Genomic DNA, 16,247 nt, shown 5'->3' on the forward strand with positions numbered 1-16,247 from the left:
ACGGAAAAAAGGGAAAAAAGATCTGAAATGATTAACGCTTTTCTTTTCAAAGAGAATCTTTTTAGATGCTCAGTCTAAGTATTTTCAAACAAAAAATGTCGAAAACATTCAGTTCAAAACGATTGTGCTGAAGTTTAAATCATATTCAAGTAATTTTATGCATATTTTTAGAACTGCGCATGTCGGCTGACTATGAGAACAGGACTGTTTGTCACAAATCTGCATTTCTTTTGAACATTTGTTTTCCCTTTTCAAACAATACCCATTTGAAATGGCCCTTGATAACAATTGTCTTAAAAAATATAAATTCTGATTGAAATCACCTCTAAAACTTTTTTCTTAAAAACAACGATCTGCGAAGTGTTTCTGTTAATCCACGCCATACCGTAGTCGTTTGATTTCTGATCGACCAACGAATGTATACTGAAAACTCTTTTCAAAAAGAGTCAAAACTTCGATTCGAAATGCCCTAATTATCTATCATTATGCTCACTTAAAACAACTATTCACATAAAAAACCGAGTCCGTGGCCAGAGAAAAATAAGAGAAAAACTAAAAGAATGTTATGGTTCATAAAATCTCAAATAATAATTTCGATCCGTTTCTCTCTACGTTCTTCTTCTTTTTTTCTCTTTTTTCTTTTTATTCCGAAATGAAAATAAAACCACAGAACCCCAAGGCGAATGAGGAACAATATTATTTTCATGACATTCATCATGTTCAGTTTTATTTTTGAAAAAAGAAAATAAATATGATTGGAGGTCGAAGATGAGGAATTCATGAAAGTTCGAAACCCATCAGAACATTAAATCGGGAGCTTCTAAGAAACTCATCTTTGCTATAGCTGAAGTTTATATAAACAACATTCTGAATCCGTAAAAGGAAACTCAAGTATTCTATAAAAAACCGAGGCACTCAACCTAAAAAAAAGAAGGAGGAACAAAAAAAGTGCATTTGTGATTTGAATTCCAGATCAGGGGCCACCCAATTAAATTGCTCCTTTTTTTCTTTTCTCTTCTTTTGAGTAACCAAAGAAATCCGATACCGGGTGGTCTGATATGTACATGTATGAAAATTATTATACAACCAAACAGAAAAAACTAATTGATTATTCAGACCTTGTCTCTCTTCTTCGTCTTCTTCGCCTTCTCAGCTGACATAAATATAACGATAATATATACAGAAACTTATTTATTCATCATTTTTGTGCAGGAAGTTTTCTCACTTTTTGCTAAGGAACATGGGAAAAATTTAAGGAGTTGCAAAGATATAACGTGGGAGCACTTCTCAACTCTTCCTTTTTTGTTCTTTTGTGTCAGAATTCACGATATTGTCAGGTACTTGAAAAGTTCTTGGAAGGAAGGTTCGATGGGTTTTCTCGAAAAGTTTTGCGTCACAAAAACCGAAAGTGCAATTGAAAGGATTTTGGGGGTTTGAAAGGAAATTTATTCTCTCCGACCAGGAACTTTGTAAATCGGTGGGATCTTTCAAGAATGAAAAGGGGATGAAAAGTTTTTTCGTTCGTTCTGTAACAATATAACAAGGAAATTTGGATGATCGAGGTTTGATCTAATCCATTGCTGACTCAGATCAGATCCACCGAAAACAAGATTATCACAGTGATGGGTCCAATTCTGAGAGAGAACTGATTTAATTGGAAATATTTGAATAGATCAACTCTCACTTTCAATAGCTTAATGACAAAGTGATATTTTCTCTTCCGTCCGGAATAAAAACATTCGAGACACAACTAATGTATGGTAGGCACCTTTCACAGACACGGACGTATCCGTGGCAAGTATTGAATCACGTAAGATTCAGAAAACCATTCCTACTGGTCCCCGTTGTCTCTCGGACTATTCTATTATTATCCTGCTGTCGTTTACAATTTGCATAACCAAACTTTTCAACAGACTTCAAGAAAAATGATTTCCACTTTTATATTCTTTTTAGTGATTCCCAAGAGAGTCATTCCAGACAACGGCCATATGTTATTTAGAAATACAGAAAGAATCAAACAGAGGAACAAACACGGAAAAAGAGAAAAGTTCGGGGTGTTTTTGATGAGTTTGATTGACGAAAGCCTGTCTCAGCTGATGATTGGGTTTTGTGTGTGTGGCCACAGAAAGAAGAGTAAAGTTGTGAATGGAAAACAAAAAAAGGAAGGAAGAGTAATTTTGTGGTAACTTCCGAGGGACTCTCACGGCTCACATGAGTTATTTTTTTACTTATGAAATCATTTTTTTCAAATTTCTGGATGAAAGAAACTTGTTTCACCTGCATGAACTTCCACAAATAGTGTTGCTGGAAGAAAATTGCGTGGTGAATCGATTCTAGTTTCGAGAGAAAAAAGAGCTGCACATCTAATCAGGGTACGTCATCAGATACACCTGAGAAAGAAAAAACGGAGAAGATGTGGATGAATAAAGAAGAAAGAAGAGCAAAGAGCAATTGGAATATGGTAATTGAGTGTTGGAATGGAAAGAGAAATTGATAATTTATGCAGATGGGACAAGTGGGTGTGACGACGACGACGACGACTTTGGGTGCAAAAAAGAAGAAGGCGTTGGTGGATTCAAGAATTATCAGAAAATGGATAGATGTCTACGAACCGGGAAAGGATAACCAATAAACAAGAGCATGTATTTTTAGAGTCTGAGCTTTCATTTTTTAGATTCGAGGGTTTTGAAGAATTCTTCATTGAAAATCTGAGTCCTCATTTTCCGAGCTGTGTAGAAACGATTTTTCAACGAAAATCGAAAATAGGGTGTCCATGCAACTCAACTATTGGCTACCATAACTTCTGGGTTACCTTGACTTATAGACAATGTGGTGAACATATCCAAATTGAAAAACATATTTCTAATAGTATGGAGATTTTCCAGTCAAAAAACCAGATGTTTTCACGCGCTGAAAATTCTAGAAGGTTCCGGTATCCTGCAATTATCATAAAGCTCCAATTTTTACCCTAAGCCATGTTGAGTATCCAAAACATCACTGTATTTTAACTTCCTCTTCTAGCTTTTCCTAGAAAATAGATTCCTCCTTATTCCGGTTCATTTGGAATTCCCCACCAAAAAGAAAATCTCAAAAATTCAAGTAAACTGGAACAATGCTCTTTTCTGAGTTCTTTCATTCTCTTTTTTGTTGAAACAATGAGTTTTTCTTTCAGAAGAACCGTGCTGTGCTCTGTGGTTGTGGGTCCTTTTCGACAATTGGCTTTCAAGTGGTCGCAAAATTGTGCCAAACGAATATAAAAATAAAAGCTCTCTATATGAGACAAGCACTCTATTTTATTTTTTGCAGCAGCAACAGGACACACATACATTCAACTTCACCCGTGGGAAACTCGGATTGCAGAAAAAGAGTCACGAGACAAGACAGCTTGTTGAAAATGACGTGTTGATTGAAGTACTTTTGGAATCTGCACCTGAGACTGGAAGTACTTTGGGAGCAGGGGTTAAAAACTGAAGACAAATGAGCATGCAATTAATAAAAATATGAATAAGAAGAAGATATGAACATCTTCTGAAAAAGAAGAGCTCTGGTAAATGAAAAGATTCTGGAAAAAAAACAAAAACGAAATGCTTCGTATCTATTTATTTGTCTTTGCTATTTCTAATTCAATTTTATTCAAGTTCCAATGATTATGACGTTCGTTGGCCACTAGCTGGTTGTCTGAAAATATAGAACGAAATATTCAGAATTCAAGAAGTGAAAATTCTTACCCTGACGAAGAAAAAGTTATTGAGAGCACCAATGATAGAAGAGTTTGAAGAATCACGAAGAATCCAACGACGTATGTGAAAATTTCTTCGATAAATAGGACTGAAAATAACATATTTCGGATTTGAACCGTTTCAATCTTAATCTTAAAAATGACTCACCATAATTTTGAAAGAACTCTAAATATACCAAAATTATAATAATCGGAACTGATAAAATTGTAGATAAAGCAAGAAACGCCGTACTCTCCAGAAGATTTCCTCGACTACCTGAAACCTTGTCTCACTCATTTTTGCTAAAAACTTGAATTCTGAAACTTGAAACTCACCCCAACTTATCCTTAAGTATTCAATCGGTGCAAATGGAATGATGATGAAAAATTCCATGACTCGAACATATCGGGGGTAGGGAAGAATCGTGCCTGAGAGTAGAGTTTTGATGTGAAAAACGGATTTGCCTTCTAGATTCTCACCTTTATAAAAGAAAAGAATGAACATAACCAGAAAATATACAAGGGAAAGTGTCTTTTGAAGATTTAAAAGAACTTGATAGACGAGGGAGGAACGCTGAAAATGCAGGAAGTTATAAAAATTATGTATCTTTTCGTCAGTGCTTTGACCTTTTAAGAGACAATGTCAGTATTTCTCGAACTGCCCATAGAACACATCGGCCAAACGCTATTAGCCCATTCGGTTTTTTGATATTATGGGTCCATATGATGACCTTATGAAAAAACCGTACAGCTTTTTAGGCTCCGCCCCTTTTGACATATAGAAAAAAATCGGGGTAGTGAAAAAATTAATTTTTTCCCTTCAACTGATATCTGAAAAAAAAGTTCAGAAATGAGTTTTAAGCGTGTTTTTGAACATTTTTTGTGTTGACAACTTTTGAAAAATCTTTTGGCATCAGTCAAAAAAAAATTGTTTTTTTTTTTAAATTTTCAGTTTTTTGCTTACCCCCAACAATTTTATAATTAGTTCCAAAAAGTTTTTTATGCCAGTTTGATTGTCTTTAGGCCGTGAAACTTTGCGCCAACTTTCATTCTGAAATTTTGACACCTTTTTTTTCTATAAGCAAAAATGTGTGTTTTTTCACGAAATTTTCACGTACCCCCCTCTATGGTGAAAAAAGTCAAAGTCTGAAAATTTCAAGAAACTTTGTATATGAGTTTACCTGATAGTAATCGAAAGGTTCACCAAGTATGAAAACATATAATGCTTTTCTTCTGAAGTTATGAGACCTCAAAAACTCAAAATCACTATTTTCAGATGGAGCTGTAAAAATCAGATATTTTTCAAACTTTCATCAATTTATTACTTCCAATATTTTTTGATTTTGCATTTTTCATAGGTTTTCATTAATTTTCTGGAAAAGAAAATCATCAGTCACGTTTTTCTCTTCTAGGTGTGTCTTGAACTTTTTGATATTTCTGTATCCTCTCAATGCGGAGATACCTGGAGTGCCAAAGTCTAAATACACTTTTAGAAAAGTTCAGAGCTGAAATGTACTAGTGCCAGAGATAAAAATATACTCTAAAAACATCAGAAAACTACTTTGCAAAAGAAGGAAACATAATGACATTGCAACACTTTTTCACATTAATCACCGACTGGAAACTGGTGAATCGTTTGCCGATATCATTGCTACGTAATTTTTTATAGTAATGCCATTTTGAAATAATGTGGAATCTTGAGTTTGAACCATTTCACTGCTTAGAAAAAGGTCCCGTAGGAAGGATACAGAAATATCAAAAAGTTCAAGACACACCTAGAAGAGAAAAACGTGACTGATGATTTTCTTTTTCAGAAAATTAATGAAAACCTATGAAAAATGCAAAATCAAATAATATTGGAAGTAATAAATTGATGAAAGTTTGAAAAATATCTGATTTTTACAGCTCCATCTGAAAATAGTGATTTTGAGTTTTTGAGGTCTCATAACTTCAGAAGAAAAGCATTATATGTTTTCATACTTGGTGAACCTTTCGATTACTATCAGGTAAACTCATATACAAAGTTTCTTGAAATTTTCAGACTTTCACTTTTTTCACCATGGAGGGGGGTACGTGAAAATTTCGTGAAAAAACACACATTTTTGCTTATAGAAAAAAAAGGTGTCAAAATTTCGGATTAAAAATTGGCACAAAATTTCACGGCCTAAAGACAATCAAACTGGCATAAAAAACTTTTTGGAACTAATTATAAAATTGTTGGGGGTAAGCAAAAAACTGAAAATTTTTTCAAAAAAACAATTTTTTTTGACTGATGCCAAAAGATTTTCCAAAAGTTGTCAACACAAAAAATGTTCAAAAACACGCTTAAAACTCATTTCCGAACTTTTTTTCAGATATCAGTTGAAGGGAAAAAATTAATTTTTTCACTACCCCGATTTTTTTCTATATGTCAAAGGGGGCGGAGCCTAAAAAGCTGTACGGTTTTTTCATAAGGTCATCATATGGACCCATAATATCAAAAAACCGAATGGGCTAATAGCGTTTGGCCGATGTGTTCTATGGGCAGTTGGCCTAAGGTTCATCACTAGAGAAAGTGTCTCTTAAAATGACAGAACATGTTTTTTGACTAATTTGTAAAACATATTCAAAGACAAAAAGAATGTTCAGTTACTTTATAACAATTGTAACATTTTTTAATTTAGATTCTAAAACAATTTTCGATATTTCATAACTACTTATTGATTGCGAAAACTTGAAATTCTTGAAATTAAAGAGACTTACCACATTCGAAATCATGTTTGTATTAGTTTCTTACACCATTTCTTTCTTAAGAATTCTTCAGTTTGCGTGCGCGGAAAGCGGCTTTCCGCGTGTCAATTCCGTTGTCATGGAGACTTGAAAACGAAAGAAAAAGAGCAGGAGAAATAGGAGGTTCGAGCAATTTATTAGGAGGAGGCATCTATGGAAAGAGAGGAAATGCTCGTATGAGATGGAGACGCTTTACGTTTATAGAATTCGGGATGGATGTTTCTCCTTGAAGATATTTGCAAGCTATAAAATCATTAGTTCTTTATTAGGGTAAACGAATTCAGCGAGAAAAAATTTTCAAAGAAAGACAAAGAAATTATCTGGCAGTTCATAGAAGAAACCTATATTTACAAATAATTTAATTACTTAACAAAAAAAAACAAAAATTCATTATGAGATTCTAAACGCGTCGAAGATCAAATGGTCCGTTGAAAAATTCCGAGTCGATTCGGTTTTTCTGAAAATAGAAAAAGAATGCATTGATTTTCTGAAACTTCACAAACCTTTTTGATAGGACGAGGTGTTGTTGTCACAGTTGATGTCGTTGATGATGAAGTCTTTATCTTGACAACTTCTCTAATTTGTCTCAAAGTTTTCTTCAGCTGTTTCATAGAAGCTTCTTCTGACTCCAGTAGAGCTTGTGCGAAACTCTTCTGACTCTCACTAACTTTTCTCACTGCATTTCTTCTCTCTGACACCTTAACACCCCGGATCCATTCTCCTCTTCTCTTGCTTCCATAAGGTTCAACTGCTACTTCAGTCGTCTTCTTCTCCACAAATGTGGATGGTCTTGTGTATTCAGGCCTTCTTTCCCCTAGTCTTCTTGTCTTGTATCCTCTCGATGACCATGGTCTCTTTCCCATTTTCTTTCTCATTATATATCCGCCACCTTTCTGTTTGGTTGCGCCATAAGCAACTCCACTGAATTGTCCATCATAAGTTTGAACTCCTTGCCGTCCTTCTCCACTTATTCCCCACTGTTTCGTTCGATAATTACGATGTTTGATTTCCCCTCGATCATATATGTTTGTGAGAACACCAGTCTTGGGTTCTACTCCAGTTGAAACCGCCTTTTGATCGATTCCAGAAATTTTGTCACCCAAAAGATTCAATAATTGACTCGTAGATCTGATTCTATCCCTCAAAGAAGTACGTCCTTCACTTCGTTTTTGTATTGGTTCAATTGTGAATTCAGTTGTGAATGGACCTCCACGATATGGTCTCGGAGTTGTCATTATTATTTCAGGAAGTCTTGAGGCGAATGTTGTTGATGTTGCCAATGGAATTGCTGACGGGAGGCGAACAGTTGATGAAGAGAAAATATGAGGAGATTGAGTATTCCATGCAATATATGAACGTGTAGTGGGAGGAGGACTGAAAATATTAAAATAAGACATATTCCTTTCTGATATGCATGATACCTGTATTCAGTAGTAGAAGGTGTCGTGCTTGCAATGGGAGCCAATGTAGTCGTGGAAATCTCAATTGGGACGTGAGAAGTTGTTACTGTTCTATCAACCATTGGAGTTGATGAAATTGCGATTTGTGTTCTTCTCGGAACTGACACATCACTATCGATATGAACATATTTCTGTGTTGTTGTGATGAAAGTTGTTGGCGGTGTCGTGGTTGTTCTTGTAGTTGTGGAGACGGTTGTAGTTGGAAGAGTTGCCAGAACAATTGTTGTAGTGGGAGGAACTACTTCGACTTTCTCAACATCTGATTCGGATTCTTCTTGATCTTCTGAAAATGCAAATGGTGGAAGACCCTTATTCGAAGAATCGGCGTTGTGAATTTCAGAGAGTTCCGCAAATTTGCTGCTCTTTTTCAATTTGACATCCGCTGTAAAAATCCTGTTTTTCTTACACTCTTAAAATTATTCCTTACTAGGCACGGTGATGTCATTAATTGCCTCATCAATTTCATTTGAATCCACTGAAAACTCTGAAATATCTTCAATCGAGTTCCTGATTCTAGCCATTTCATCTGTGATTGTTGCAGAATTTCTTCCAATATTCTGCTGTCTCAGATGATGTAACTGTTCCTGCAAATGACAAAAACAGACTGTTTGATCACTTTCTTTTCTCCGATGTTATGACATCTTCTGATGACGTAACCAGTTCCTCTGACCACCAGAAACATCTTCATTATTTATGCTTTTTGGCTATCGGAATACAAGTATCTTATTGCAATGGCAGTTGTAAATAAGTTGAGAAAAGAAAAGGCCTTGATTGACCTCCGGATGAGTGAACAAATTGGAGAAAAAAAGAGAAAGTGTAAAGATTTGTTTGCGGGCATTCTAATTCTAATTCGAATATTTACTTGAATCAAATTCCCCAAAGGTTATTTCGAACTACTGTTCCGTTCGAATCATAAAACTGACTTTGGATGATGAAACGTACTTGAAATCCGTTATGTCGTAAATTTTGAAGCTCATCTTCTCCAACAATTGGCATCAAATCCGATTGAATATCTCTTTTTGAAAAGTCGGCATTGAACTAAACGATATAATATAACGATTTATGTAAAAAGAATAAGTACTAATAATAAAACTTTGAAATCTTACGTCGGGCGGCGCAGGTGCCAAAGGCAAAGATCCGGCAATTGACGACCATAAAAGTATGAGAAAAGCTGCTGGAACGCTCATCTGGAAATATGAAAATGAGAAAGTCAAATAAGAAAAAAGTAAAGAAATGATGTTGTAAACTGTTTGAGAATGATTCAGAATTCGATAAATGCTTTTAGTAAGCTTCTGAATGGGAGGTATCGTATCGTATATGTATCGAGAAACAGTCGGTTGTAAACAAGAGAAGATGAGTCACTCATTCAGATAAAGAAGAAGAAAATGTGACAAATCGGACACGTGTGGTAGCCAAAAAGGCATCGAATAGGAATGTGTTGGCTGTTCTAGGGGTCTCTATAATATAAAAACTGGATTCTTCTTTTTTGGTAAAGCTGTTTTCCGCTAATTCTGGAACAATAGAAGATGATGAAAATGGGGAAAAATGTAGATGAAATGGAGATAAAACGAAAGAGAAACGGAATGGAAAGTTGCACAAAAAAATGAAACGAACTGAGGATTCTCGAGAATAAGATCTTATCGGATTTTTGCTAGCGGAACGAATTCAGGGAGAGGAGAGTTCAATGGTTGAAATATAAATGATTGACAGTTAGAAGGATGTAGCACATAAAACAGGGAGCAAGTGAAGAGAGTACTAAAATTTTGAAATTCGATTTCACAACGAGAAGTTAGAAACAATCCGAACTGTTACTAGTTTAGTTGATGTTCGAGATCTTTCACGCCTTGATTCTAATATAAAAGTCATAACTTCTTCCCTCCTTCTATGAATCAATTGTTACATTCAACATTATCACACATTGAAACAAAGCGAACAGTCGTTTACAAGTATACCAAATAACAAATGAACAGTTTAGTGTTACGGGGGAAAAAGAAAAAGAATTCAGACTGCAAACATTGAAAGTGGATTGGAAGATATCCAAAGATGTTCAATAGAACAGAAAAAACATTTGAAGGTGAAACAAAAGAAGAGAATCTTCCAACCTTCGGTTCTGGAGAAACAATAAAAAATGAGGAGAAAAAAGTGAAAAGTGAATAAGAAGTGACCACGCCGAGAGTGTCCTCTTCTCAAATGATCCATGATGGTTTATGATGGGATTACTGGTTTAGAAAGAAGAAGAAAAGAGGAGGAGATATGAGTTGGCATGATGCCAATTCATGATCAAAGTATTGAACCTCTCCGCCTGTTATGGGCTATTTTGTTCCTCCCGCCCCTCTAATATCCATAAACACTTGGTCGTCGTCGGATATGCTTCCTCTACTAGACAGGAAAAAAGAAACAGAAGAGGACTGTTGACGCGACAAAAAGTGTAGAATTGTAACTACCAGTTGCGCCTTCATGTACATAATTATACGAAGGGCTGAAGGCAAGCGCCGGGCGACGGATGATGATGTTCGAGAGTTCGAATCACAATGGCTATTCATCATTTAGTTGGAAGGCGAGTGAATGGTTTTGTATTTGAAAAACGAGAGTACAAGTTACTTGAAATCGTTCATTTGTTTGAAAGGATTTTTCCTGGGTTTTGGAAAAAAGGATGATGACAACGGAGACAACAACGGGCGGTGAATTTAGAGAAGAAAAATGAGATGAATCACAAAAATGAGACCAGTGTAATGTACACTTTCAACTAAAATACAGGTGAGAAGAGATCGTTTTTGTTTTGTTTTTTGAGCGGAAATAAATTAGAAACTAAATCGGAAGGGTACTAGTTAGAGGGGAAATAAATTATCAGGCAGTTCTTGCTGTCAAGGTTTTGGCCGAACCGCGGAGAGGAGTTTCACATCCATCTGGGGATTGTTTTTCTGAAAATTTATTGAGATTATTTAGAAATTTAGGATTTTGAACGTGTATTTCAGATAATTAAAAGTCAGAGAGTCAAGATAAATTCTATTAACTGTGAAGGTTTTTTAAAACTTCAAACCCAAAGCTCAATTAATATTTTTGGCTCTGATTGAAAAAAGTGTTTTCAGATTTCTGTTATCCCTTCTAAAAAAGCTAATGATGCTGCTTCGATCCAAATGCCCTTTTCTTTTGCTTTTCAAAGTTCTACGTGCTGAAATTGTTTTTCCTTCCTTGTTCCATTTGGTTCCAAACCCATCTTTTTCTACTTCATCCTCCCCAAATATTTTCACTCTATTTTATTCAATTTCAACTCACTCGACAAAGACATCTCTTCGGAATGAACCATTTTGAACATTCGAAATGTTCTCGCTCGAAATTCTTTGTTCAATGCCAAATACACAAAGAAATGTATTCCACTGTTAATCGTTTGCATCCAATACGCCGGTTTTGACAGACTGTCACTCACCTAGAACAAGACAATTTAAGAAGAACACTTTTTTGGTTTCGAGAAAAAAAAGACTCACCTTTTCTACATATAATTGGAATAGTGCAATAGTATTTGGAAGGGAAACAAGAAGTGTCGAAAGGACAGAAATAAGCAAGTAATACCGAATCACATTCACTTGTCGCTGCATTCTTGGTCTGGAAATAATTTTAATTCCAAAATTTTCGAATTTCGTGTCACTCACTGCGTCTTGGAAAGTCTCAAAGCTTTGAAGTAAGCGGCTGTTGCGAAAATAGTACTTGCCACGTTGCAAGTGATATTACAGCAGTAAATGAACGTTCCGAATCCTTCTCCAAATGCTGCTTTCCTTCCACAATAGAAACTTGTGAGATGATTTTCAGTGAAAGCGAGATAAAAGGCAACACAGATGGAAACAAAAACAAAGAGAAGACTGATTCCAGGGACCACGAGGTATCTGAAAAATAAAACTAGATGATATTTTCCAAGACGATAACTCACTTCACAGCTTTTCCATCAACTGAAAATCTGTAGAAAATAGGGAATAGGATGGCAACGAGTCGTTCGACACCCATCCAGAATGTGGAGACTGGGATCAGAATATCTCCTGAAAAAGGATTTTGATTAACTGAATTATCTTCTTTTTCCATTGTTGATTCTATTCTGATTCTATTCTCTATAAATTCCACGTCACTTTGATCGGAAGTAAGACTCCTCTCAGTTTTTCCTCCATCTTCCTCTATTCGGGTGTCATATTGCAATAAAGAGTACACCCACGGATCGACGTCTTCACGCCGCAAACAAAACGACCCTCATGATCGAAGCATATGATACAGAGAGATTGAAACTAACCGATGAGTTTCAGAATGAGCCATGGTTCAATGGCACATTCAAATGAAGTTCGAACTGGAAGAGTCATTGTTCGAATTGCAGTTGAATACAGTTCGATTCGATTGAGACCAGTCAACACGATGGCCATACTGTTGATGAGATCACCCACGTTGAGAAGAATTAGTAACTGAAAAAGATTAGTGAGTGGAACTTTAGAAGGTCGGGGATCCATCTTTTTTCAAAAACATTGTAATACGAGCTAATTTGTAAAAAATAACAGTGTAGTGAACTTCTATCTTTCTTCTTTTCAATCTCTCCATTTTCTAATTTCATTTTATATCTTGATAATTTTTTACCACATATCGTGTCCTAAAAGGTCGATAGCTGATGAAGATAATGATGAGAAGAGTGTTGACCAATGTAGAAATTGCACCAAGTGATGTATTGACAATATGATAAGTTATAAGATCTTCGAATCCATGTGTAACCGACGTGTTCACCGTCTCATTACGGGTGAACATGACGGGAAGAGATGAGATGGTAATCTGATAAATTGATGAGGTTGGTGATGGGACAAAGAAGTGAAAAGACAAAAGAATGAAACGACGACGAAAAACGACTCTGGAATGATTTATGACAATGGTGAAAGAAAGCGAAGGAGAAGAGGGAATGGATTATACAAATATGGACTTTTTCTTTGGGACGTCGTCTTCGCCAACTCTTCTCTTGGCTCCCCCTCCTCCTTGTCGCAAGTCATTGTTGTGGGAGCTGAGAGCTACATGAGAGGAAGAAAAAAGGAGGAAGAAGAAAAGGTTTTTTGTGTGAGAATGGGCACGAGGTGACATGGGACGGACGCTTGGAACAAAATGGAGACTTCATTCAAGAGTATATTTTTCAAAAAAGGCTCATTTATTTGAGTTTGTAGACTCTTGAATATAGATATCGGGAGTGCTGTTGTCAAGAATTTTAAGATTTATGATAACGGAATTCTGAAGTCGGCACGATATAAGGAATAAGAGGATGATGGTAAAGAACAAAAATGATTCGTTTTTGAATTCCAGTTCAAAAACTATGGTCATACGAAGTTCTGCATCCCATAATTTGTTACAGTATCCTCAATTCCCCAGCTCCCCATTTTCTTCTACGAATGCCCTTCTTATGTCGAGCAACGGAACATATCCGTTCCTTCTGCCAACTGTTTCTATGCTTAAATCCAATCAATCTTACACTCCCCATCATCTCTATTTTTGGGATCAATTGAGAGTCGAAGGGACAGCGAAAAATTGGTGGGCAGTAGCGGCAATTAGCTATTTCATCGACCAGTTTCAGCGACCAAAAAACAACGGAGACGATGAAAAAAATGAAGAAGAGGTGACAGCTATTTGGTGTCTTCTGAAGGTGTATCGAATAATAAAAATTATGATGAGGTGGGAGGAGAAGGCTGGAAATGGTCCCAATAGACAACATGATTAATACTGATCTCTTGTTGTTGGAACACTTTTTGGAAGGAACAGCTAGGGAAAAAGGAGAAGAAAGGAAAGAAGAAGAAGACACTGGATTACGGTAGTTAGTTGACAAATCTAGAAATATCAAACAGCTGAAAACTTGTTGTCCGTATCTATATATGTATACATAACCGGATGTTTCCATGTTTTGAAATGCTCTCTCTTCTGAAAATATGAATGTTGTCTAGTTGTAAATATCTCCTATTTATATTCATTACATTGATCTTTGAGTCATTAAAATTTTATGAAAATTAAATAGAGTATGACCGCAGCATGACCTCTCTTCTTTCGGAGGCCTCATGGTTTTCAGAAGAGGTCACCAATTCTAAAGAGAAGGCATATTGACATTCAAAATAACTGTCTGTCTGCAAAAAATCAGAATGAGTTCTCAGAAGGCAAAAATGAATTCAAAAACAGAAGGTTCCTGAAAAATAAAATAGAAGAAAGGAAAGACAAAGAGAGAAGCGTTTTCCTTCGTTTTCATCTGAATCTCGACATGGAAAAATAACGGAAAAAGGCAAGTAAGATGATACTTTTTTGCACCAAACTGCCTTTTTGAGGTTTATTTCATTCTGGGATTGCGTGTTTGATGAAAAGATAATCAGTGTGAAAAGGACTACTTTCGTGGAGGTAAATATAAAAACACGTCATTCATTCAGAAATTGGAAACATTTTGGGAGAGAAGTTGTCTTTTTTTAAAGACTCCTGCCTGTTCAGAGACCTTTCTACTTTTCAAAGGACACATTCAAAATGGACGATTCACTTGGAAACACTCTTTAAAAGAGAAAGAAAAAAGCTCATGAGAACAGCTCAAAAAGTCTCAAAAACGAGAGAAAACTGAAACGAGAAACGATTGAACTTCCGTCCGAATGTGCATACAGAATGAGGCACCTCCCCCACACAAATTCTGGTTTTTCTCTCTTCTCCTGGGGGTTTTTGGGAATGACGCAGGTGGTTTAGAGGTAGAAACAACAAATGATTGCGTCTAGAATAATGTTTCTGTGAGAATTGTACTTTTGAATCACTGAATCAGTGAAAGAGTAGTCAACGTCCCCGTGGAATAAGTGATCGTTAACATAGTGATCACTGATTTCTATTCACATTCAGCAGGAAGTAGATGGAGTTGCTATACTAAGAAATTAGGAAGCTGTAGAACTCGCTTCGTGGAACTTTTGAATCAGCTATTGAAACGACTCAGATCTTTGGCTTGACAAGAGAACTCACAAATTTGAGTTTGGGATTCTTATAACTCGGGGTCTTTCTATAAAGATTTTAACTTGAAACCGCATTTAGAATACCCACAACTTCAGCTTTCCAGTCTTCTAAATTACATCTGAGAGACCCTTTTCTAGATAAAGAACTTCACGATGTTCGTCTAATCTTCATCTTCCAACTTTGTTTTCTTCCGTGTTTTCATATCTCGATTCTATTCATAGAAATAATCTTTGAGCAATCGAAACTTTTCTCAAATTGAATAAAACCTAACTAACCTTACCTCGTTAACTCGGAAATTTTTCATGAAAGATCTTTGTAAGTGATAAATTCATGAATCAACAAGACGTCATTTTCACTAATTGAGCTATGAGCAATACAAGTCAATGATCACTGTATTCTAAACCTTTTCTCGTGATTTTGTTTCTCATATTCCTCTCCAAAAATCACAAAGATGAATCAAGAGCACTCCGGTGCAAAATGACACCAAACTGGATATATGAGGTGCTAGAAAGAACAGAAAAAGGGAAAAGACATCTATGAGAATCCCAGGAAATCCCCCCTTTCGAAAGGAATAGAAACCTGAGAATGTGTTTATATATGTAGCCAGCTTTCTGCCTTAATGAACGAGAGGGACGGATTCGGAAGGGAGAAGGAAGAAAGACTAAGAGATCGTCGGCCTCCCAGCTTCTTCTTCGTTTTTTACTCTATCTCAGACATGTTTGACGACTACAAGAAGGGGAGCCCAAGAATTAATTGGAAGCTGCAAATCGGGGAATAAAAGGTGTTTGGTCACCCTACGTGAAGTTTCCATTTCTGTCTCCGACCACGTCGCAGATATTTTTTTTCGAAAGACAAAGTTTCCAGTTGTTTTTCGGGAAGCTATGAAATAGAGGGGGAGGATCGAGAGGAAGAGAGGGAAATTGAAAATTGACGAGGAATCTAATTCGAACCGCAAATAAAATTGGCAGCAACTTTCTGTGCCAAACTCTTCTTTTTCACCACTTGGGACCGCCTATCTGGAGGCAAAAAACGGACTTCCCAAGAGGGTAATCAATTGTAGAAGGGTCACAAGAGGTTCCTAATTAGAGATTCTGTAAACATATTCAATTGGGAAAAATGACTCGTGGTCAAGTCTTCTGGAGATTCTGAAGACAATAAGACAACAAGGTTCACAGAATAGAATGAAGAACTCGAGAAACTAACGTTGATAACGAAGAACTCGCATATTTTGTTCTGATGGTCTTGAGAGAAGCCACTCATATTCAACAATCAAATACTATAGTTGACGCTTTTACTTCAAAAGAAGCTCTATGTTCATGACATAT

The 16,247-nt window shown here is 36.1% G+C and overlaps 3 protein-coding genes across 3 annotated transcripts; all 3 read right to left on the reverse strand.

Moving 5' to 3' along the window:
* Positions 1–3,647: 3,647 nt before the first annotated feature.
* GCK72_006196 (uncharacterized protein) lies at positions 3,648–4,223 on the reverse strand (the record flags this gene model as incomplete). The annotated part of the gene is made up of 5 exons (XM_003113870.2): positions 3,648–3,678; positions 3,729–3,828; positions 3,888–3,995; positions 4,055–4,147; positions 4,199–4,223. The coding sequence occupies 5 exons, from the start codon at positions 4,221–4,223 to the stop codon at positions 3,648–3,650; spliced, it is 357 nt and encodes a 118-aa protein (XP_003113918.2).
* Positions 4,224–6,887: 2,664 nt separating this feature from the next.
* On the reverse strand, positions 6,888–9,134 carry GCK72_006197 (uncharacterized protein; the record flags this gene model as incomplete). The annotated part of the gene is made up of 6 exons (XM_053725521.1): positions 6,888–6,944; positions 6,991–7,861; positions 7,909–8,329; positions 8,375–8,531; positions 8,890–8,985; positions 9,054–9,134. 6 exons carry the CDS (start codon positions 9,132–9,134, stop codon positions 6,888–6,890), a joined length of 1,683 nt encoding a protein of 560 aa, XP_053589715.1.
* Positions 9,135–10,794: 1,660 nt separating this feature from the next.
* Positions 10,795–12,723, reverse strand: GCK72_006198 (uncharacterized protein; the record flags this gene model as incomplete). Its single annotated transcript, XM_003113790.2, has 7 exons — positions 10,795–10,868; positions 11,224–11,374; positions 11,433–11,550; positions 11,598–11,828; positions 11,873–11,978; positions 12,224–12,389; positions 12,559–12,723. The coding sequence occupies 7 exons, from the start codon at positions 12,721–12,723 to the stop codon at positions 10,795–10,797; spliced, it is 1,011 nt and encodes a 336-aa protein (XP_003113838.2).
* Between the last annotated feature and the right edge of the window lie 3,524 nt (positions 12,724–16,247).

Source organism: Caenorhabditis remanei, chromosome II (assembly GCF_010183535.1).
Source record: "Caenorhabditis remanei strain PX506 chromosome II, whole genome shotgun sequence".
Taxonomy (NCBI): Eukaryota; Metazoa; Nematoda; class Chromadorea; order Rhabditida; family Rhabditidae; genus Caenorhabditis; species Caenorhabditis remanei.